This window comes from Lagenorhynchus albirostris, chromosome 6 (assembly GCF_949774975.1).
Source record: "Lagenorhynchus albirostris chromosome 6, mLagAlb1.1, whole genome shotgun sequence".
In the NCBI taxonomy this organism is placed as follows: domain Eukaryota; kingdom Metazoa; phylum Chordata; class Mammalia; order Artiodactyla; family Delphinidae; genus Lagenorhynchus; species Lagenorhynchus albirostris.
In genome coordinates this window covers 23,646,017-23,669,016 of record NC_083100.1, presented here as the reverse complement: position 1 = coordinate 23,669,016, position 23,000 = coordinate 23,646,017, and the positions used below count along the sequence as shown (strand labels likewise).

General features: G+C 35.5%; 1 protein-coding gene and 1 non-coding gene across 2 annotated transcripts in view; one reads left to right on the top strand and one right to left on the bottom strand.

The window, feature by feature from the left end:
• Positions 1–23,000, top strand: part of SPAG16 (sperm associated antigen 16) — an 873,487-nt gene that overhangs the window by 909 nt on the left and 849,578 nt on the right. The window contains exons 2-4 of the mRNA XM_060151305.1: positions 6,799–6,845; positions 8,008–8,103; positions 21,632–21,750. Of these exons, the coding sequence (XP_060007288.1) occupies positions 6,799–6,845; positions 8,008–8,103; positions 21,632–21,750 (262 nt within the window). The remainder of the gene's footprint in view (positions 1–6,798; positions 6,846–8,007; positions 8,104–21,631; positions 21,751–23,000) is intronic.
• LOC132522535 (U6 spliceosomal RNA) lies at positions 649–752 on the bottom strand. The gene has a single exon (XR_009541275.1). It is a non-coding gene; the product is annotated as a U6 spliceosomal RNA (small nuclear RNA).

Here is a 23,000-nt window from a genome sequence, read left to right as displayed (position 1 = left end):
GAAAAAGATAACTACTCCATTCTTCAGGCAGATAGAGAGATGGGTAATCAGTTTTATTAAAGGTATCAAGGAAACTGCAAAATCTACCTTATTTTTTTGTCCAAATATAATCCCCCCGGATTTAATTCAAGATTCCAGAGATCCAGCAATGATTCATTTTGTAGGCTTTTAAACTGATTAACCTGTCCTGACTCAGGCCCAGTATACATCCCTGCTACAGGGAGCTTTGAAGAACTTGGTTAAAAAGCTCAAAGAAAATATATAGTATTTCATTCAGTGCAAACATGATTTTTACAGGAATATGTTCGAATAGTTTGAAATAAATTTGAATGAAATATGTGGGTGCTCTAGTGTCTTAAGTGAGGTTTTATACTCTGTTTTCCTAGCTCTTAACAAGCTGTCTTTTCCAGTAATCTTCCTTTTTAAATTCAAAAACAATTCAACGACTCTTTCAGCGCTAATCTACATCAAAGTATAAAGTTATCCAATGCCCATACTAGTGATAACCAGGCATCTTATATCTGTCAGCATTAAAATGATTTCTATCACAATAGTTTATAATACTGCTTTTAATTTTTTTTAACATCTTTTTTGGGGTATAATTGCTTTACAACGGTGAGTTAATTTCTGCTCTATAACAAAGTGAATAAAAATATGGAATGCTTCACGAATTTGCATGTCATCCTTGTTCAGGGGCCATGCTAATCTCTGTATCGTTCCAATTTTAGTATATGTGCTGCCGAAGCGAGCACACTGCTTTTAATTTTTAAACTTGTATAGGGCGAGATGCAAACTTAGACGACATAGTTCTTATCTTACTTAGCTATCTCCAGAACTTTAAGAAATCTAATCATGGAATGTATGAATCCTCTAGTGAACACTTTTTTAGAAAGATATTTGCAGCTTTGTAAAATATAAGGCTAGATTTTAACAAAGTGATCTGTAAACGGGCAAGTAGGTATCTCTAGTAATTGTAAAGAAGATTGGTCGTCTTTCGTGAATGAATGCTCTATTAAAAATCAATACAACTTGAGAGAGGTTTTCACTCATAGTAGTGATCAGGGGTTGCCTTTTAATGTGTGGCTGCAGACATTTAAGAGTGCCTATTCCAGCTGAGAGATGCAGGCTGGAATGAATTGTATTAAGAAAGCTAATGCTTAATTGATTTTTTTGCTACTTGTCTAAAGAAAGACCTTATTCAAGGAAGAGTAATGAAATGCATGGACTCCAGGGAAGTAGAGCCCCCAAAGTAGTATTGTTTTTGTTACCTACCTCTCTTTGTGCTGATTCTCTGATCCCCTAACTGGCTTTTGATTATTATTTTAACTTTCTAGACATTTTAACGCTAAGAATTTGACTGAGAATTTGCTGACCCCTGAAAAGGTCTCCTTTGGCCCCAACAGCAGTTTGTGAGGGTTGACTGAATTTAAGCCTGTCCTTTGAGGCTAACCAACTCTGGATGCAGTCCCAAAGTCAACTGTTTCAAAAATGCAAATTAAGGATTCCAGACTCTGAAATATGGTGATCACACTAAACCAATACCCCATCTAAGATGCATGCTTTTCTTCTTAAGTAATATCCTTAGCCAGTATCTCACTGCAGTGGTAATGTTTACTGATAACTTTGTTTAATTAAAACAGAACTTTTGTTATTTTTAAAAGTTATTTTGTTATTTACTGCTTTTAACAGTTATTTTTCCTCTAAGATGTTACTTCTCTGGAATATTTATAGCATTAAGTAAGAAAATATTAGTAAAATCCTTAATAATCATTATGTTCTCAAGTAGTGTATTTCTTATTATCATTGGAAAACTGGATTTGCTCATGGGTGCTTAATTGCATCCTACATATATTCAAATAAAAAGGATAGACAGTTTGAATGTAGAATGTAGAGGCATGTTACTAAACCTGGAGTGCTGAATTCTACATGCACAAAAGTCATAGATTATTTGGAGAGAAAAAAATTATATTTTGTTCTGTGTCTTCTAGACTAGGCAGATGTTACTGTGTATATGAATCCAAGATATGGATCTTGAAATGAAGATTCTAATTCAGTAAGTGCGGGTTTCAGGGGTTGAGATCCTGCATCATTAACAGGCTCCCAGGTGCTGCTGGTGTGGCTGATCTAAGGACTATAATTGGAGTAGCAAGGCTGTAGACAAATATCTTAACCTCTAGCCTTTATGTTTTCAGATAGAGGTATAATATATAGACCCCATATCTTTGGGTCTCCTGGTTTAGAAGTTGGAAAAACTTACACCACCATCCACTATGAGAACCTTATATGTTGAAAGAAAATTATTTTCCAGGTTCTGAGGCAGAAGATGGGCAACAGCTGTCTTAGGCAGGAGTGGCCAATAAATTTCCACATTTGCCCATTCTATTGAATTGGTAGTGGTTCCGTGGCATGTGGTATTAAAACTTGGTAGGAAAGACTGAAGGAAGCAAACAGCAATGGGAATTGTGACAGCAAGTGTGCCAGTTATTTGCCACCTTTGGTCTATTTTCAGTTAACTTTATTTAAACTGGCTTTCCTAAGAAAGGGAACATGACTATAATGTTTGGTATTTACAATACATTTATTTCAATTTAGTGAGTAAAATGTTGATCATGGAGGATACAGGCTAGACTTTAGATTGCCTTTGTATACATTGATTCTGCAGTGATATCAAAGACTACAAAGCAATTTCTGTCTATATCAACTTTGGGAAATCATGTAAAATATAATTAGCTTTATGTTTCACTCCAGTTCTTTATAAAGCTGGTGCTACTGGCAGTGATCACTACCTACAGTTGCAGTAGTGGAGGAGACCAGTGTGTGAGGAACTTTGTATGCTGCTCTCATCTGAAAATTGTTCATTTCTTTCTGGCTGTGGTCCATTTGCACAACCTTGTTTGTGACCCCATCATACCAACTGTCACATCAAACTCTGCTCCATTAGGCCAGCTGAAATGCTTCTCTGAAGCTTCTTGCAGTTGTATCTTCTGTAGTACTCGGTGGATTTAGGGCTTCATGGCAGTTTCAGTGTGGGTGTATATTGGCCTGTTTTCTGACAAGATCTGCAAGGTCAGGATCTGGTGCAGATTCTGTTCGTGTAGAAACTACTAGTTCACTGAAGTACCAGGGAACTAATTCATAGTATGCAAACTCACAAGTACTACTAAATTCCTTCCAGAGCAAGTGGAGATATGGAGAATGACCCTTAGTCTGAGACCAGGCCATGACTATAGGATATAGTACCTGGCTTGGAAGGGGGTGGTGCTGTGGACTGTGGGTGCAGGCCAGGGAGGAAAGAGGGCCACAGATAGTACCCTGGGCAAGATCAGACTAGAAAACCAGGCACAAAATTAAGTGTCAAGTCAAGATCAAGCTCTAGAAATGCAGGACCAGATCTGAGTGGAATAGTCAGAGTAGAAAAAAATGAATTTTGGAACTGGAGTTCAATGATGTTTTTTGAAGGAAAACTAGGCAGGTAATGGGAAGGGAGTTTTGTAGGGGCTCCGAGTCAGCTTGGCAAGAAGAAACTGATATTAAGCCAGCATACCAGTTTATTATTCTGCAGTGGAAAAATAACTTTGTATGAAAATTGTGACCAGCTTAATTGTATGGACATTTCCTGGAGAATAGGATCACCTAAGAGATTAGATTACAGATGAGAAAGTTGCCCAGTAAAAGTAGAATCAAAATTAAAGGTTTTATTTTTCAGGCAATTCTTGACAAACTGTGCATTTCTACCCTACCAATATTGCTTCTAAAGCAGTGCTTTCCAACCTTTTTCACACACGATGCTCCATCAGATCCTGCTTCACTCTCTCTTTCTGGCTGTCCCAAGGGCCAAGGGGATCAATATCTGTACAGTCCAAAGTTTTCTCTTTATGAAAACCTAAGAGCGTGATTTCTCTCAGGCGTCAGAATCAGAGATTGCTGTACATCTGCTGAGAAACTCATCTGTTTTCATTGGATGGTTACTGAATTGGTATCTGATTACATTTCCCTTTTTACCCTGACTGCTGGGAAGCTTAGAGTCAAACCTGTGGCATATAACAAAGTTCATGAGACCTTATGGCCTGTACTGTACCTTACTTCTACTGTTTCCTTTTCTCTGCTAATTTCCATATTCATTTATTTTTATCTCCCTGTAGCTGTATGCATGTCTGTAAACTGCCACAGAATTGTTTTGGGATTTGTTTGTGCATTTGTCCATGTGTTGCGAGCCGGCTAGCCAGCTAGACAGATACATGCGAAAGTACATTTCCTTCTTTAGTAATGCTGCAACATCACATTTCAGCTAAGTTGCTTCTGAGAAGGAAGATTTTCTGTTCACATCATATTGTGGGTACTAACAGTATCAATTAAGGAGGATCCTGGTTCCTGTTTTGGGTATTTGTACTCTTCCTGATCTTTTGTTTGGTTAATCTCTTGCCCTTGGTTTATTGAATCTTTGGGTCGATAGCCCTGTATCTCTTTTATATTTCTCCTTCCTTTAGGGTCTTCAGACTGAGCTGTTTAAAGGATTTGATTTATCTGTTTGTAATATGACACTTGAGAGTTTGGAAAACAAATAGGTGAGAATTCATTACTGAGGATATTGGTAAAAATTGCACATTGCTATTGTGTCACTGTAGAAACAGCACAGTGTAGTTGAAAATTCATGGTATTTATATTTAAGAAACTTGTCTTTGTCACTCATATCTTTGATTTTGGCCAAATCTATTCATCTTCCTGACTTAGTTTCCTTTATTTTTTTTCAATTTAGAGATTACTGTATCTGTGCCATTCAATCTCACAGGGTTTTAAGAGTACCTATGGTTATGATCCATGTGACAATACTTTTTAAACTTTATAAAATGGTAGTTATTTTTCTCTTTTTTTTGATTATGGGAAACAATATATTATTAGTGATTATAATCCGTTCCCTAGAATATTTTTTTTTTGGTGGCAGTATACAAGTGTTGTTTTATATTTTCAAAGCTTTGAGGACAAATCACTTTTTACTCTATAGAGCCATGTTCAAGAAGCTTTGCTTTGATGTTTCTTCCTCACAGTGAATAAGCAGTTGGCTTATTTACAATTATAAACTCTATCCAGATCATTTTAGAATGTTAACTTCTTTGTGAAATTTATTATGGTATAAGCAGTGATGAAGGATAGCATTACTTTTCTGGAGACTCACAGGCAAGTGACTGCCTACAAAATCAGCTTCTAATAGTTGTTTCTCAGAAGGGGACATATTTTTCCATAAAAAAGAGGCTGAACTTCCTGTAGCTGAACCTAAGGAAATTTTATATCATTAAGTGAACATGTGTCAGAAAAATATAAATCTAGAAAAGGAGGAAGATTCAGAATGTCTTTTATGTATCCATTCATCTTAACACTAGATCATGGGAGACTTAGGAGACTTCTCCACAGGTACTCATCTCTTTCCAGAATAGGGAAAATAACAACAAACACTTGTATAGTATTTATTATAAGCCAGGCACCATTCTAAATGATTTACATATGTTAATTTGTGTTAACAAGAGAGGTAGTATAGTATAGTGAAACCTAAGCTTCTGGGGCTGATTCCCAACTCTGTTAGGTCCTGATTGTGTAACTGCATTTGAGTCCTGATCTGTAAAACAGAGATAATAATAGTTCAGCCTCATTGGTAGGATGAGGATGAAATGAGTTAATACATGTAAAACCCTTAGGACAGTGCCTGGCTCCTGTTAAATACTATGTGTGTGTTATCAGTTCTTATTACAAACAACAGAAGTTGTTATACACACCGTCAGGTTACTCTTGCAGGATGGGATAACAGAGAAATTTCTTATAACCAGCAGCAAAATGAAAACTAGGCTAATCTAATCTTTGATTTTCATAACCATTGCTGTGCACTGAAGTGTTTAATTTTATACCTTTTAAACTTGGCCTAATAAAGTCTGTGCATTTGAAAAAAAATGTAAACCTACTGACCAATCAACAAAATAGCATTACTGGAGTGTATTTTGATTTCTTTTAAAATTAAATGTTGTCTTGAAGTTTTCATTTGTAATTAGACTAACTTGTAATTTTTGAAGGTCTTAGAGCAATGCTGTTAGAAGTTTTTATTAGAATCATTTCCACTGATATTTTAATGCTGATATATCTTGATAATTTATGAACTGCTGAGTTATGATTATTAAGTAGTTTATATTTGCTTAAACATTAGGCTGTCTTTTCTGAGAAGATAATTTTAAAATTGAGATATGTAAGAAAGAGAGTGGAGGTGTAAGTATCTTTTATTGATAAAAACATTGAAATCTATATTTTACTTATATTTAAATCTTAGTGTGCTTTGTTTTTTTCATTCACAATACTTTAAACCAAATAAAGAAGTCACACTGCATTGTGAATGACTAAGAAACTCCAGAAAATTCACTGTGGTTTGAGATGTGTTTGAAAATTTACTGTCATAGTTTTCCTGTCCATCATTTTTCTTATCTCTTTCTAATTTATGTTATGATACCATGTACATTTTTGTAAGCCTTCTTAGAATCAAATTGGAAATCATTAGATAGTAAATAGATTAAAAATATAGTTTTTCATGAGTTTGGGTTGTTTGAATAATAATTTAAAATAACAAGATATTTTGTCTTAAAACATCTATAAATGTAGGCTGTATGAGGAAGAGAAATTTTAAAAAATAGCTTAATTTACATGTATTTACTAATTTGGTGAGATACTTGGATATAATACTGTATTTTAAGGTTATCTCAATTTTTAAATATAATAATTTTATTCCATTATTTTGAGATTCAAACTTAACAGTACATTTAGAGGTCACCATAACTGAAGCATCTGAAGATGATTATGAATATGAAGAGGTAATTTGTTCATTTTACCTATTCTATAAATTCATTACAGTTATTCCTGTGAAATATTCATTTTATTTTTTCTTAAACATTTTTTTTCTTAAGTGATGCTACTTTTTCAACTGAATTTAGCTAATCAGCTGGTTAAGAGTGAGGTTTGAAAATTCTATTTAAAAATTTAGATTGGTTAACACATCTGGCTCTTTTGATTTTCTTGTTAATTGTCCTTCAGAGTCAGCTTCTCATCACCTGCCTTGTGGATCCACACTATAGTCTGTCGTCTCTGTCCAGCAGGTGTTCCCAATCATCCAGTCTAGGTTTCCCAGATTCCTACTACCTAGCTGGAGCTCAGATCCTATGGTTCCCTTCAACTTAGCAATACTTTAGTCTAATATAGTTACTGTCTCAAACCTGTCCTTTAATTCATTGTTCCAAGGGAACCTATCATTACATCTGAGACTTGGAAGGCAGAGTCACTCCAAGATGACAGAAGCTGTGAATGAAACTGTGGAAGCAAGCCTGGCATTTGTGGCCTGGGCAAACAGGAGACAGGACAAACACAGAAGATAGGCTTTGTATTACTACTGGTAAAATGGAGATAATATTAATACATACCACATGAAATGACTTAATAAATGTAACAGGCTTAAAGCTGTGATCAGCACATAAGAAGCATGCAATAAGTGTTCACTCTCATTAATGTCATAACTAGAGTCAGTTGCATTCTTCCGAGAGCTTAACATTCAGGCAGTGAGTTTTGTTTTGCTTTTTAATATTAGACATAATTTATTAGATATTTGCAGTTGCTAGTAGTTATGAAAAGTAATGGTGGAGAAAATCTGGGATGCGGAGAGAATGGTGGCATTTAGATGGCCTAACATTCTTTTTTTTCAGCAGAGTTGTTAGACTACATTTGTCAGTATAGGTAAAAGCAGTTGCCCGTAAGCTAACCTCAAGTTCATCAGTAGTAACACTGAGTGATGTTTATAAGGAAGTCAGAGGGCTGCCTACTTGTTACTTTATTTTTCATGGATCTTCAGAATGACATCGTGTCTTACATAAAGTGTATTTCTTTGATCCTTTGTTTTGTGAGGCAAATTTATTTCTAAAATGAAATAAGGTATTTTTATATTCCTGCTAACTCTTCCTATCATTCTCTTTCTCTGTTATTTAGATACCAGATGACAATTATAGCATTCCAGAGGGTGAAGAAGACCTGGCAAAAGCAGTTCAGATAGTCCAAGAACAGGCTACAGATACTCAAATTTTGGTGAGAATTTTGAACACAACCATAGCCTATAGTTTAACAGTGATACTTTCTACACGAAGTTTTGAAAGTCATTTAAACTATAAATACTTCACTTACTAGATGCAACTCTATCACCTGACATCTTTTTCACTTCTATTAGTTTATCATCTAACCTTCACTTTTAGTAAGTAGTCATATTTACTTTGCCTTGGATCATCACTTTCCACATGGTGTTCACTTTTGCATGACTTTGCAACAAATGACACTTTCTCTCAGAACTCTTTTTAATCTCAATAGAGTTTAAACAAGGATTTTCAGCACTTGTACAGAACTTGGTATTGTATACATATTCTACAGTCTGTTTTGTAAGCATCTGTATTTTTTGTTTTTCATGGAAGTATTTAGATCACAGGAAATGCCTAATATATTATGCTTTTTTTCTTGTGAGGCTGATGAACTAATTTCACTAGAAAATATGGTGGGGATGCTTTCTGATTATAATACCACCAATTAACAGTACATGGAATGATGGCATTCCTGTAAAATTGCAAGCTCAATTAAAAATTGACAATAATGATGATAGCAAAAATATTTTAAAGTGCTACCAATACTAATTAACACTGAAGTCATACCAATACTAATTAAGAAGGCTGCTTTTCTTCAAAAATGAAACCTTTACTGTGAAATATGAAGGAAATTATTATACCCTTATTTAGGTGCAGATTTGGCTTCCTCAGTGCAAAATAGTATGTGATAGACTTCACTCCATATTCTGCCCTTTGTCAATCTTTCCATATTTTGCAGATTTCCTTGGTTCAGAAATCTAGTTACTCTTTTCCAAAATATCTGTCCATTCAAAATTGAAAAATGCTGAAGAGGAGGATTTTTTGAATCCAGAATTGATTATATTCTAAGAGGAGGGCTTTAGCTCATAGTAAACTCTATTCTCTAATATATCCTATGGATATAGTTCCTTCTAGGTAGACGTAAAGTGAAGTCTACTATGCAGACTTTATTAGTCTGTTGGATATCTCAATGCAGTAATTTATAAGAAAGTTTTAAAACATAGCATTTTGAACGATGAGCAGTGAATAAACATATCAGTTGCACTCTATGTATTACTTATCATCTTCCTTCTTGCTTTACATCATTAAGTAAAGAAGGATTAAAAAAATACTTTATGTACCACTCATTTATATTGGTACTTGGTAACATAGATATGCCTAACACAGTGCTTGGCACATAGTAGGCACTAAATGAATAGCAGTTAAATAAATGAATAGATAAATGAATCATTGAATGAAAAAATTATGACCAAACTGTAATTGCATCTTTGTATGTGGTATCATGCTAGAAGGTGCTTGTAAATTCAAAGATAAATCCAAGAAGGGCAATTGGTGAATAAATTCAACGTAGTAGCTGTCGTATCTTCTGAACTAAATATCAGTAATTCTTCTGTCATCAGTTTCTCAGAAGCTTTCTTTTATCATAAGCTTGCAAGAGGTAACTTTCTAGATTTATGACATATTTATAGCTTGTTGACTCTCATTTAAGGTTTTATCTGTTTTTTGAGTTCTTTGGAGGAACTGTGCTATGCAGAAAACTCACAAAAGTTTCCCTTAAGCTTTTAAAATTAAATATGAATTCATTTTATGATAAGCATTTCAGTTATGTATTTCTAATTTGGTTTTTGTTTCTATAGTATTTTATCTTCAAAAACTAGCTTTGAGTTGTGCCATGGGCTTTCTGTTTTAAGAATATTTATTGCTTATGAAACCCACTTCCTTTTGTTATGATTTTATTACATCTGTTTATGAGCAAGATATATTTTCTTCTATGTTAGAGGATAGTAGTAGTCTCAATTGAACAGGGACTTTTAGAAAATTCATTAAAGACTGCAAGTAAAAAAGGTCATCATTACATTAGGAATGTTGAATATAGTTGAAATTATTGAAAAGTTGAAAGTTGGAAATAATGTAAGTAGTTTTATTGGTTAAAAAATTAACAAGGATTATTTATATAAGAGTTGACATTTAAATGAATTTTTATAATTTTCTTTAAACCTTGATAATATATATGAAAAATCTGAGAATTGATGCATGTTTTATTTCATAAATTTTAAACTTTTTATCCTATAAAAATGTTTCCTTGATAGGTGCAATGTTTCAGAATCTGAAATAAAATATAGTTTTATCATATTTAAAGTAATTAATGAAAAAAATTAATGTAGGAAATGTTATTAATCTGTGACAAATGTGTGGTTTGGTTGTACTGTCCATTGTTTCTTGAAACTGAAGTCTTTTTTCTAAGTATAAATGTAAGTAGAAATAGGAATACAGGCACACACACACATACACACACATATTCCTTAGAAATACTTGTATGTAATTTTATGAAAGAAAGTCTACTTATATTCAAGCTGGGTTTTCCCCTTTACACTGTGAGCATATTATTGCCATTTTGGGGGGTAATTCTTTAGCTGTTTTGGTTCGTGATTTTTTTGTTTTGCTAATTTTGGAGGTAAAATCTTAAAGGTCCATGTATTGCCATAATAATATAATATTTATAAACTTATAAGTTTGATCTTTAAAGATAACAGTAGCGGAGTACCTAAATCATAACACTGTTACATTTCCTGACATCTTCTCTCCATCTCCTCCTCTAAGAATATAAGGCATTTCTTTGAAATAGTCATGTGTTTCTGAAGAAGATGAATTGATAACTGAACAAAACTACTACACTGTTTAACGTATTAATCAGTAGTTCTCAAAGAATTTTACTCTAAGATATTTTCCTACATATTTATTAAGAATTACTATCAAATATTTTCATATTAAAGTTATGTTCTTATAAGAAAAACGTAGCTCAGGATTAGTTATTCCTTTCATTTATTTATTTATTTTTAACATCTTTATTGGAGTATAATTGCTTTGCAGTGGTGTGTTAGTTTCTGCTTTATAACAAAGTGAATCAGCTATACATATACATATATCCCCATATCTCCTCCCACTTGTGTCTCCCTCCCATCCTCCCTATCCCACCCCTCTAGGTGGTCACAAAGCACCGAGCTGATCTCCCTGTGCTATGTGGCTGCTTCTCACTAGCTAACTATTTTACATTTGGTACTATATATAAGTCCATGCCACTCTCTCACTTTGTCCCTGCTTACCCTTCCCCCCCCATGTCCTCAAGTCTATTCTCTACATCTCTGTCTTTATTCCTGTCCTGCCCCTATGTTCTTCAGAACTTTTTTTTTTTTAGATTGCATATATATTTGTTAGCATATGTTATTTGTTTTTCTCTTTCTGACTTACTTCACCCTGTATGACGGACTCTAGGTCCATCCACCTCACTACAAATAACTCAGTTTCGTTTCTTTTTATGGCTGAGTAATATTCCATTGTATATATGTGCCACATCTTTATCCGTTCATCTGTCAGTGGACACTTAGGTTGCTTCCATGTCCTGGCTATTGCAAATAGAGCTGCAATGAACATTGTGGTACATGACTCTTTTTGAATTATGGTTTTCTCAGGGTATATGCCCAGTAGTGGGATAGCTGGGTCATATGGTAGTTCTATTTTTAGTTTTTTAAGGAACCTTCATACTGTTCTCCATAGTGGCTGTATTAATTTACATTCCCACCAACAGTGCAAGAGGGTTCCCTTTTCTCCACACCCTCTCCAGCATTTATTGTTTCTAGATTTTTTGATGATGGCCATTCTGACTGGTGTGAGGTGATACCTCATTGTACTTTTGATTTGCATTTCTCTAAAGATAAGTGATATTGAGTATTCTTGCATGTGTTTGTTGGCAATCTGTATATCTTCTTTGGAGAAATGTCTATTTAGGCCTTCTGCCCATTTTTGGATTGGGTTGTTTGTTTTTTTGATATTGAGCTGCTTGTAGTATTGGAGATTAATCCTTTGTCAGTTGCTTCATTTGCAAATATTTTCTCCCATTCTGAGGGTTGTCTTTTTGTCTTGTTTATGGTTTCCTTTGCTATGCAAAAGCTTTTAAGTTTTATTAGGTCCCATTAGTTTATTTTTTGTTTTTATTTCCATTTCCCTAGGAAGTGAGTCAAAAAGAATCTTGCTGTCATTTATGTCAGAGTGTTCTGCCTATGTTTTCCTCTAAGAGTTTGATAGTTTCTGGCCTTACACTTAGGTCTTTAATCCATTTGGAGTTTATTTTTGTGTATGGTGTTGGGGAGTGTTCTAACGTCAGTCTTTTACATGTAGCTGTCCAGTTTTCCCAGCACCACTTATTGAAGAGGCTGTCTTTTCTTCATTGTATATTCTTGCCTCCTTTATCAAAAATAAGGTGACCATGTGTGCATAGGTTTATCTCTGGGCTTTCTATCCTGTTCCATTGATCTATCTTTCTGTTTTTGTGCCAGTACCATACTGTCTTGATTAGTGTAGCTTTGTAGTACAGCCTGAATTCAGGGAGCCTGATTCCTCCAACTCCGTTTTTCTCTCTCAAGATTGTTTTGGCTTTTCAGTATCTTTTGTGTTTCCATACAAATTGTGAAATTTTTTGCTCTAGTTCTGTGATAAATGCCATTGATAGTTTGATAGTGATTGCACTGAACCTGTAGATTGCTTTGGGTACTGTAGTCATTTTCACAGTGTTGATTCTTCCAGTCCAAGAACATGGTATATCTCTCCATCTCTTTGTATCATCTTTAATTTCTTTCATCAGTGTTTTATAGTTTTCTGCATACAGGTCTTTTGTCTCCTTAGGTAGGTTTACTCTTAGGTATTTTATTCTTTTTGTTGCAGTGGTAAATGGGAGTGTTTCCTTAATTTCTCTTACAGATTTTTCATCATTAGTGTATAGGAATGCAAGAGATTTCTGTGCATTAATTTTGTATCCTGCAACTTTACCAAATTCATTGATTAGCTCTAGTAGTTTTCTGGTAGAGTCTTTAGGATTCTCTATGTATCGTATCATGTCATCTGCATGTCTCTATATATACTATCATATATAGTATCATGTCTCTATGTATATAGTATTACGTATAGTGACAGTTTTACTCCTTCTTTTCAGATTTGGATTCCTTTTATTTCTTTTTCTTCTATGATTGCTGTGGCTAAAACCTCCCAAACTATGCTGACTAATCGTAGTGAGAGTGGGCAACCTTGTCTTGTTCCTGATGTTAGTGGAAATGGTTTCAGTTTTTCACCATTGAGAACGATGTTGGCTGTGGGTTTGTCATATATGGCCTTTATTATGTTGAGGTGAGTTCCCTCTATGCCTACTTTTTGGGTTTTTTTTTATCATAAATGGGTGTTGAATTTTGTCATAAGCTTTTTCTGCATCTGTTGAGATGATCATATGGTTTTTATCCTTCAGTTTGCTAATATGGTGTATCACATTGATTGATTTGCATATATTGAAGAATCCTTGCATTCCTGGGATAAACCCCACTTGATCATGGTTTATGATCCTTTTAATGTGCTGTTGGATTCTGTTTGCTAGTATTTTGTTGAGGATTTTTGCATCTATGTTCATCAGTGAAATTGGCCTGTAGTTTTCTTTCTTTGTGACATCTTTGGTTTTGGTATCTGGTTTTGATGGCGGCCTTTTAGAATGTGTTGGGGAGTGTTCCTCTCTCTGCTTATTTTGGAAGAGTTTGAAAAGGATAGGTGTTAGCTCTTCTCTAAATGTTTGGTAGAATTTAGTTGTGAAGCCATATGGTCCTGGGCTTTGGTTTGTTGGCAGATTTTTAATCACAGTCTCAATTTCAGTGCTTGTGATAGGTGTGTTTATATTTTCTATTTCATCCTGGTTCAGTTTCGGGAGGTTGTGCTCTTCTAAGAATGTGTCCATTTCTTCCAGGTTGTCCATTTTATTGGCATAGAGTTGCTTGTAGTAATCTCTCATGATTCTTTTTACTTTTGCAGTGTTAGCTGTTATTTCTCCTTTTTCGTTTCTATTTCAGTTGATTTGAGTCTTCTCCCTTTTTTTCTTGATGAGTCTGGCTAGTGGTTTATCTATTTTGTTTATCTTCTCAAAGAACCAGCTTTTAGTTTTATTGATCTTGGCTACTGTTTCCGTCATTTCATTTTCATTTATTTCTGATCTGATCTTATGATTTCTTTCCTTCTGCTAACTTTGGGGGTTTTTTGTTCTTCTTTCTCTAATTGCTTTAGGTGTAAGGTTAGGTTGTTCATTTGATATGTTTCTTGTTTCTTGAGGTAGGATTTTATTGCTATAAACTTCCCTCTTAGAACTGCTTTTGCTGCATCCCATAGGTTTTGTGTCGTCATGTTTTCATTGTCATTTGTTTCTAGGTATTTTTTGACTTCCTTTTTGATTTCTTCAGTGATCACTTCATTATTAAGTAGTGTATTGTTTAGCCTCCATGTGTTTGTATTTTTTACAGATTTTTTCTTGTAATTGATATCTAGTCTCATAACGTTGTTGTCAGAAAAGATACTTGATATGATTTCAATTTTCTTAAATTTACCAAGGCTTGATTTGTGACCCAAGATATGATCTATCCTGGAGAATGTTCCATGAGCACTTGAGAAGAAACTGTATTCTGTTGTTTTTGCATGGAATGTCTTATAAATATCAATTAAGTCCCTCTTGTTTAATGTGTCATTTAAAGCTTGTGTTTCCTTATTTATTTTCAGTTTGGATGATCCGTTCCCTGATGAAAGTGGGGTGTTAAAGTTCCCTACTATGACTGTGTTAATGTCCATTTCCCCTTTTATGGCTGTTAGCATTTGCCTTATGTATTGAGGTGCTCCTATGTTGGGTGCATAGATATTTACAATTGTTATATCTTCTTCTTGGTTTGATCCCTTGATCATTATATAGTGTCCTTCTTTGTCTCTTGTAATAGTCTTTATTTTAAAGTGTATTTTGTCTGATATGAGAATTGCTACTCTACTCCAGCTTTCTTTTGCTTTCCATTTGCATGGAATATCTTTTCCCATCCCCTCACTTTCAGTCTGTATGTGTCCCTGGGTCTGAAGTGGGTCTTTTGTAGACAGCATATATACGGGTCTTGTTTTTATATCCATTCAGCCAGTCTATGTCTTTTGGTTGGAGCATTTAATCCATTTACATTTAAGGTTGTTATCAATATGTACGTTCCTATTACCATTTTCTTAATTGTTTGGGGTTTGTTATTGTAGGTCTTTTCTTCTCTTGTGTTTCCTGCATAGAGAAGTTTCTTTAGCATTTGTTGTAAAGCTGGTTTGGTGATGCTGAATTCTATTACCTTTTGCTTGTCTGTAAAGGTTTTAATTTCTCTGTCAAATCTGAATAAGATCCTTTCTGGGTAGAGTAATCTTGGTTGTAGTTTTTCCCTTTCATCACTTAAAATATGTCCTGCCACACCCTTCTGCCTTGCAGAGTTTCTGCTGAAAGATCAGCTGTTAACCTTATGGGGATTCCCTTGTATGATATATGTTGTTTTTCCCTTGCTGCTTTTAATATTCTTTGTATTTATGTTTTGATAGTTTGATTAATATGTGTCTTGGCATGTTTTTCCTTGTTTTTATCCTATATGGGACTCTCTGCACTTCCTGGAGTTGATTGACTATTTCCTTTCCCATATTAGGGAAGCTTTCAACTATAATTTCTTCAACTATTTTCTCAGTCCCTTTCTTTTTCACTTCTTCTGGGACCCCTGTAATTTGAATCTTGGTGTGTTTAATGTTGTCCCAGATTTCTCTGAGACTGTCCTCAATTCCCTTCATTCTTTAATCTGCTCTGCAGTAGTTATTTCCACTATTTTATCTTCCAGGTCCCTTATCCGTTCTTCTGCCTCAGGTTTTCTGCTATCGATTCCTTCCTGAGAATTTTTAATTTCATTCACTGTGTTGTTCATCATTGTTTGTTTGTTCTTTAGTTCTTCCAGGTCCTTATGAAATGTTTTTTGTATTTTCTTCATTCTATTTCCAACATTTTGGATCACCTTTACTATCATTACTCTGTATTCTTTTTCAGGTAGACTGCCTATGTCCTCTTCATTTCTTTGGTCTGGTGTGTTTTTACCTTGCTCCTTCATCTGCTGTGTGTTTCTCTGTCTTCTCATTTTGCTTAACTTACTGTGTTAGGGGTCTCCTTTCCACAGGCAGCAGGTTCGTAGTCCCCATTGTTTTTGGTGTCTGCCCCCCATGGCTAAGGTTGGTTCAGTGGGTTGTGTAGGCTTCCTGGTGGAGGGGACTAGTGCCTGTGTTCTGGTGGATGAGGCTGGATCTTGTCTTTCTGGTGGGCAGAACTATGCCTGTTGGTGTGTTTTGGGATGTTTGTGACATTATGATTTTCAGCAGCCTCTCTGCTAATGGGTGGGGTTGTGTTCCTGTCTTGCTATTTGTTTGGCATAGGGTGTCCAGCACTGTAGCTTGCTGGTCGTTGAGTGGAGCTGGGTCTTAACATTGAGATGGAGATCTCTGGGAGAGCTTCTGCCGTTTGATATTACATGGGGCCAGGAGGTCTCCGGTGGATCAATGTCCTGAACTCGGCTTTCCCGCCTCAGAGGCACAGGCCTGATACCTGGCTGGAACACCGAGACCCTGTCAGCTACATGGCTTAGAAGAAAGGGGAGAATAAAGGAAAGAAAGAAAGAAAAAAATAAAATAAAGTTTTAAAAATAATAAATATTGAGAATAAAGGAAATTTTAAAAGTAATTAAAAAAAGAAAAAGAATAGGAAAGAAAGAAAGAAGAGAGCAACCAAACCAAAAAAAAATCCACCAATGATAACAAGTGCTAAAAACTATACTAAAAAAAAAAAAAAAAAAGATAGAACCCTAGGGCAAATGGTAAAAACAAAGCTATAGACAAAATCAAACAAAGAAACATACACAGTCACAAAAAGAGAAAAAGGAAAAAAAACCCAAAACATTGTTGCTCCCAAAGGCCACCGCCTCAATTTTGGGATGATTCGTTGTCTATTCAGGTATTCCACAGATGCAGGGTATATCACGTTGATTGTGGAGATTTAATCCGCTGCTCCTGAGGCTTCTGGGAGAAATTTCCCTTTCTCTTCTTTGTTCGCACAGCTCCTGGGGTTCAGCTTTGGATTTGGCCCTGCCTCTGTGTGTAGGTAACCTGAGGGCGTTTGTTCCCGCTCAGACAGGACAGGGTTAAAGGAGCCGCTGATTCGGGGGTTCTGGCTCACTCAGGCTGGGGGTGGGGGAGGCAGGGGTATGGATGCGGGGCGAGCCTGCGGCGGCAGAGGCCAGTGTGACGTTGCACCAGCCCGAGGTGCTGTGTGTGCTCCCAGGGAAGTTGTCCCTGGATCATGGGACCCTGGCAGTGGCGGGCTGCACACGCTCCTTGGAGGGGAGGTGTGGATAGTGACCTGTGCTCGCGCACAGGCTTCTTGGTGGTGGCAGCAGCAGCCTTAATGTCTCATGCCCGTCTCTGGGGTACGTGCTGATAGCCGCGGCTCACGCCCGTCTCTGGATCTCATTTAGGCGGTGCTCTGAATCCCCTCTCCTCACGTACCCCGAAACAATGGTCTCTTGCCTCTTAGGCAGTTCCAGAGTTTTTCCCGGATTCCCTCCTGGCTAGCTGTGGCGCAGTAGCCCCTTCAGGCTGTGTTCACGCCGCCAACCCCAGTCCTCTCCCTGGGATCCGACCTCCGAAGCCTGAGCCTCAGCTCCCAGCCCCCGCCCGCCCTGGCGGGTGAGGAGACAAGCCTCTCGGGCTGGTGATTGCTGGTAGGCACCGATCCTCTGTGCGGGAATCTCCCGGCTTTGCCCTCCGCACCCCTGTTGCTGCGCTCTCCTCAGTGGCCCCAAAGCTCCCCCAGCCCCGCCACCTCCCGTCCCCGCCAGTTTAGGGGCTTCCTAGTGTGTGGAAACTTCTCCTCCTTCACAGCTCCCTCCCACTGGTGCGGGTCCCATCCCTATTCTTTTGTCTCTGTTTATTCTTTTTTCTTTTGCCCTACCCAGGTCCGTGGGGAGTTTCTTGCCTTTTGGGAGGTCTGAGGTCTTCTGCCAGCATTCAGTAGGTGCTCTGTAGGAGTTGTTGCACATGTATATGTATTTCTGATGTATTTGTGGGGAGGAAGGTGATCTCCACGTCTTACTCTTCTGCCATCTTGAAGGTCTCCTTTCTTTAGACTTTGGTTTCATTAAAGTTCATTTTAAATCTTACATATCATATATGCTAATGAAATAAATACATAAAATAATTTTCATTACTTTTATATGTTCAATGATTAAATCACAATAAAAAGAGCTGTTTGTCATTATTGAGTTCCTAGTCCCTTGATGTACACATTTAATTTCAGTTAAAGAACCAGGCTACTTGTACCCCGAGCCTTGCCTATAGATTCTTCAAACTAGTATCTTTGACTTAATTTGAATTAAAGAGTTGATTCTCAGGAGTCAAAAAAACAGTTTTCAAAGAAACTCACTGAGTGGAATAGTTCAAACTATATCAAGACAGTTTTGATATATGGTCCAGTAATTTTTTGGTATTCAACATTTAATTAATTCTTAAGTCCTCTCTGATTTTGTTCTCAACATATCTCATATCCTTCTCTTCGCTTTCATCCCTTACTTAGTTCGTCTCAGATTCACCTTCTGTCTTCTCTCATCAGAGCTACTGTCATGCTGCTGATACTGCGCCTCCTTCTACTTGCATGTAAAGGAGGTTTTAAACACAAATTTGAATTTATCACTCCTCTACTTAAATCAGCAATGTCTCCATCCTTCCGTCTGCCTTGACCTTCTTGATGTGCTTTCTGTCTGGCTTTCCAACTTTCTCTTTGGTCCTTTCTCCATAAGACCTTGAGCTTGAATGGACTGAACTCTCATTCCTTGTCTTTGCCTCTGATGTTTTTCTTGCATTGAATTTCCTTCCATCCTTCTTCACCCACTGAACTTCCTCTTCTTCTATAAATTCCAACTTAAGAGTCTTTCTTAACAAAGCCTTCTTTTACCTACCCAAGGCAAGTGAAATACTTTCCACCTTTATCACTTTACCAAGAAGATCTCTATTTTTTTCACACGAGACACTATTTAGAAACCTCTCTAATTAGAAAATTTCACCTTTATAACTTTCATAGAAAAAACTAAGCAACATGCTAGAGCCACTTTTGTCTCCAACAGATTTCTGGGTCACATGTGGATGGATTTTTTAATAATTCAGCATTTTGTAAAGTGAGGCATATTTGCTAGTTTTTAGAGCCTTGGCTCTTTTGGTCCTTATTCTGAGGTGCTTTATTAACACCATCATTAAATTAGTTTTAAAGCTGTAATGAGAGTTGCATATATTGTATAATTGAGATAAAAATGCAACTTAAAATTACATAAATGTACCTATTGGCTGTATGTATGATGTTCTGTGTAGACTTATAAATAGGCTTTTATAATCAAAACTAATCACAAATAGTAGAGCTTCTATACTGTTATTTGTTTACATGTTTTGTTTTTTACTCAACTGGTCTTTCAATTCCTTGAGACAGGGACGGTGTCTTATTCATATTTAATTCCTCGCACTTTTCACACAGTGCCTGGCATATGGGTGATATTCAGCATATATATGTTAAGTTAATATTATTTATAAAGATAAAAGAGACATTTATGATCACATTACAGCTTGGAACGTGTGTGTGTGTGTGGTGTATAATGCTGAAGGACTATAGATTAGATACATAAATATATTGTCAGGATTATAAATCTCAATGTATAAGTAAGAACTATGGCAGTTTAAAGTGGTTGGATTTCTGTTTTGGATGTTTCAAGGTGTGTATGTAAGATGTGTTCAGGAAGAGAAAACATTTATTTGAGAAGGCAGGAATCTTATGTGTTGCAACCATACACACAAGCATCTTGTAAGCAAGCAGTCCATAGGCATCTTTAGAAACTAGAGTAGGTACAGTCTGTCTTCCCTTTTCTCCTATGTTCCTGATTCCTTCAACTATCATCCTTCTCATCTTAAAATATCATGTTCAAATTTACTGACCCAAAATCAAAGGTAGCATTTATTAAGTATAATGAATGCTTGCTTTGAGCTATATTATGTCCTTACTTAACAGTTATAAATATAAAATCTTCTACCACAATTCAACAACTTGATGGATGACAGGCGTGCTGTACTCTTGCTACTTTGGCATCTCCCATGATGTTTGATATAGGGTCCTACACATAATCATCATTGTTATATTATATCTTTTTTAATGATCTTAGGAAAGAGAAGTTATTCTGCATGAGCTTTAAAAAAACTTTTAAAACCCCATCATTTGCCAGGAATTTTCTGTAGCCCCCTAAATTTGCTTAAACTCATCACTATTTTGATTGTCATAATAGCCACTAGTAATTAACATCAGTATTAAAGTATTTATAGAACTTTTAAAGGACTTTTTGTAGCAAGAAAGATTTTCTTTCTTCAGTGCATTTCTGTGTAACCATTGTGTGCATTCTTTGTAACCTGGTCTATAACCATTACCAAGTTGGGAAAGGGAAGTAGGAAGGAAAGTCCATTGCTGGGTTTCTATAGGTGAAAATAGATCTGACTATCCAAATATTCTGCAGTGAGATTACTGAGTTCTTACCAATGAGAAGAAAATGAATGTACTCTGGAGACAATGATGCTGTTGATATTAAGAATCTACCCATTACTTGGTTTATTTTATACAGTGATATGTGATATGGTAGTTGTTATGACTGTCCTACTTTCATATCTCACTTGCTGAAATATCTCCATTTCTCTAGTTTAAGGATCTCTAAACTTGTTCTCACAAGGGTCACATAGAAAATATTTTGTCTTTTGAAGGGCATAAGGTCTCTGTTGCAACTGCTCAACTGTAGTGCAAAAACAGCCATAGACAATATGTAAATAAGTGGGCATGGTGGGGTTCTCATAAACTCTATCAACTCTAGTTGATAGACTTATTTATTTCCATTATGAAATAATAGTACAAGAGCCCTCTATTGCACATAATTTCTTCCGTAGTGTTTCTAGAAATCAAGGCACCCAAACCACATTTCTTTTTATAATGATAATAATTAAAATAATTAAATGATCTATACATATATGTATATTTAATTTGTTATATACTATTGTTAGGGCAAGGTGACCTCCTTATTGTTTTTCAAACAATCCAATCACAGTCTTGCCTGCCTTTGTACTTGCTAATGCTGTATCTGGAACGTGACTCTACCTCTTCTCTAGATTTATGTTCAGATGCCGCTTTCTCAATGAAATCTTCCTTCATCACCCTATGTACATAGCAGCCCAGCTCTACACACATATCTGCTCCCTACCTGGCTTTCCCTCGCTTCAACCCTCTGTCTGTACCCCCAGGCACTTAGTACCATCTACCATACTATATATTTTTAATTTAGTTATTCATTTTCTGTCCCCATATTCTTGACTATTAGTTATGAGGACTGAGTCTTGTCTGTTTTCATCACTGCTTTATCCCTAGTGATTAAAATAGTTCCTGGACATAATAGTCAACAAAATTCTTTAAAAAGTGAATGAATGAATGAATGAATGTAAGGCCTATGTGTACAATTAATCAAAGCTTTGATATTTTCAAAATAAGTAATTACACATTTAAATTTTAGGAGCAGAAAACAGTCCTTTCTTCAAAGCATGCAGTACCTGAAGCAATAGAAGGCTTTCTCTGCAATTTCCTGATCAAAATGGGAATGACTAGAACTCTTGATTGCTTTCAGTCTGAATGGTAAACAATTAAGTAAATAGTTCTCTAGAAATACTAACATTATTTAACATGTGTACTTTTAATCATCTTAAAAGACTTTGAGTGACTCGGCTTATGTAAAATGAATGAACTGGATAGAAACTTTTTTCATCACCACCACTGAAACCACAACACACATACACACACAATCAGGATATCAATTTCAAAGAAATTTTTAATATCTTTTCTAGATATATAAATTTAGGTGATTTTCAAGAATCAATAAAATGGAATGTCTCCTGTAGTTATATAATATGAAGCTATTTGATAAAATATTTTTTAAATGTCTTTTGAATAATTATAAGGGTATAATTTCCTATATTAAGACATCCTACTAACAGTACTACTTTGCTTGTTTTACTTAGAGTGTAATGGCCTGCTTTTCTCTACTCACACAACTAATTTTTTTTCTACAAATATCCCTTCATTTAGAAGTAAGTGGAATTACATTGTCAAATGATACCTTTTTCTTGTTATAATTGAAAATTTAATAACTTATTGGTTATGAAAATCAGCAGGCATACTGTCTTTATTCCTTTGCCGTAGTGGTAATGTCACCAGACACATTTTCAGAGTCCTAACATTTGTTAACAAAATATTATTAAATAATTGGATAATAAAATGTTTGATTTTTAAAAGCCATTGATATTATAGAAAGAAGGAATAGTATGGTATATAAAGTTGTTTATAGTGTTTTGGAGTTCAATCCTAATTTTAAATATAGGTGCAATTTGTAATTTCTACTAATCCAACTTCGATTTAATTTTTATATTCTGCTTTTTTTCGTTCTCATCTACAGAGACCATGCACATAAAAGAAATCAGTTTCATTATTTTAAATTGCATGTCTAATGTTAATAAATTTAACTAGGAGAACCATTTTTGATTAATACAGTTTAGGAAAAAGAACAAGTTTGATGGTACAAAAATAATACTCTTCCTATTAAATCTGGAAGTTGTGTGAATGATTTTTATAAAAATGTCCCTAAGAAATAATTACAAATGTATTAGAAAATACATTTTTATAAAAGTAGGTAGATGGTTAATTTGCAGTACTAATGAAAGATTAATGTGGTTCAGTTTCCTTTTTTTCTTCTAAAGATATGTGTTAGGACATGTAGTGCTTACATGTTTGGCCAGTCCAAAGTATGAAATGATCCCCTTGGAGAAATCTGGAACCAAGTATGCTCTTAATTAGGTGCTTGTTGCTATATTATCCTTTTAGATTTAGCA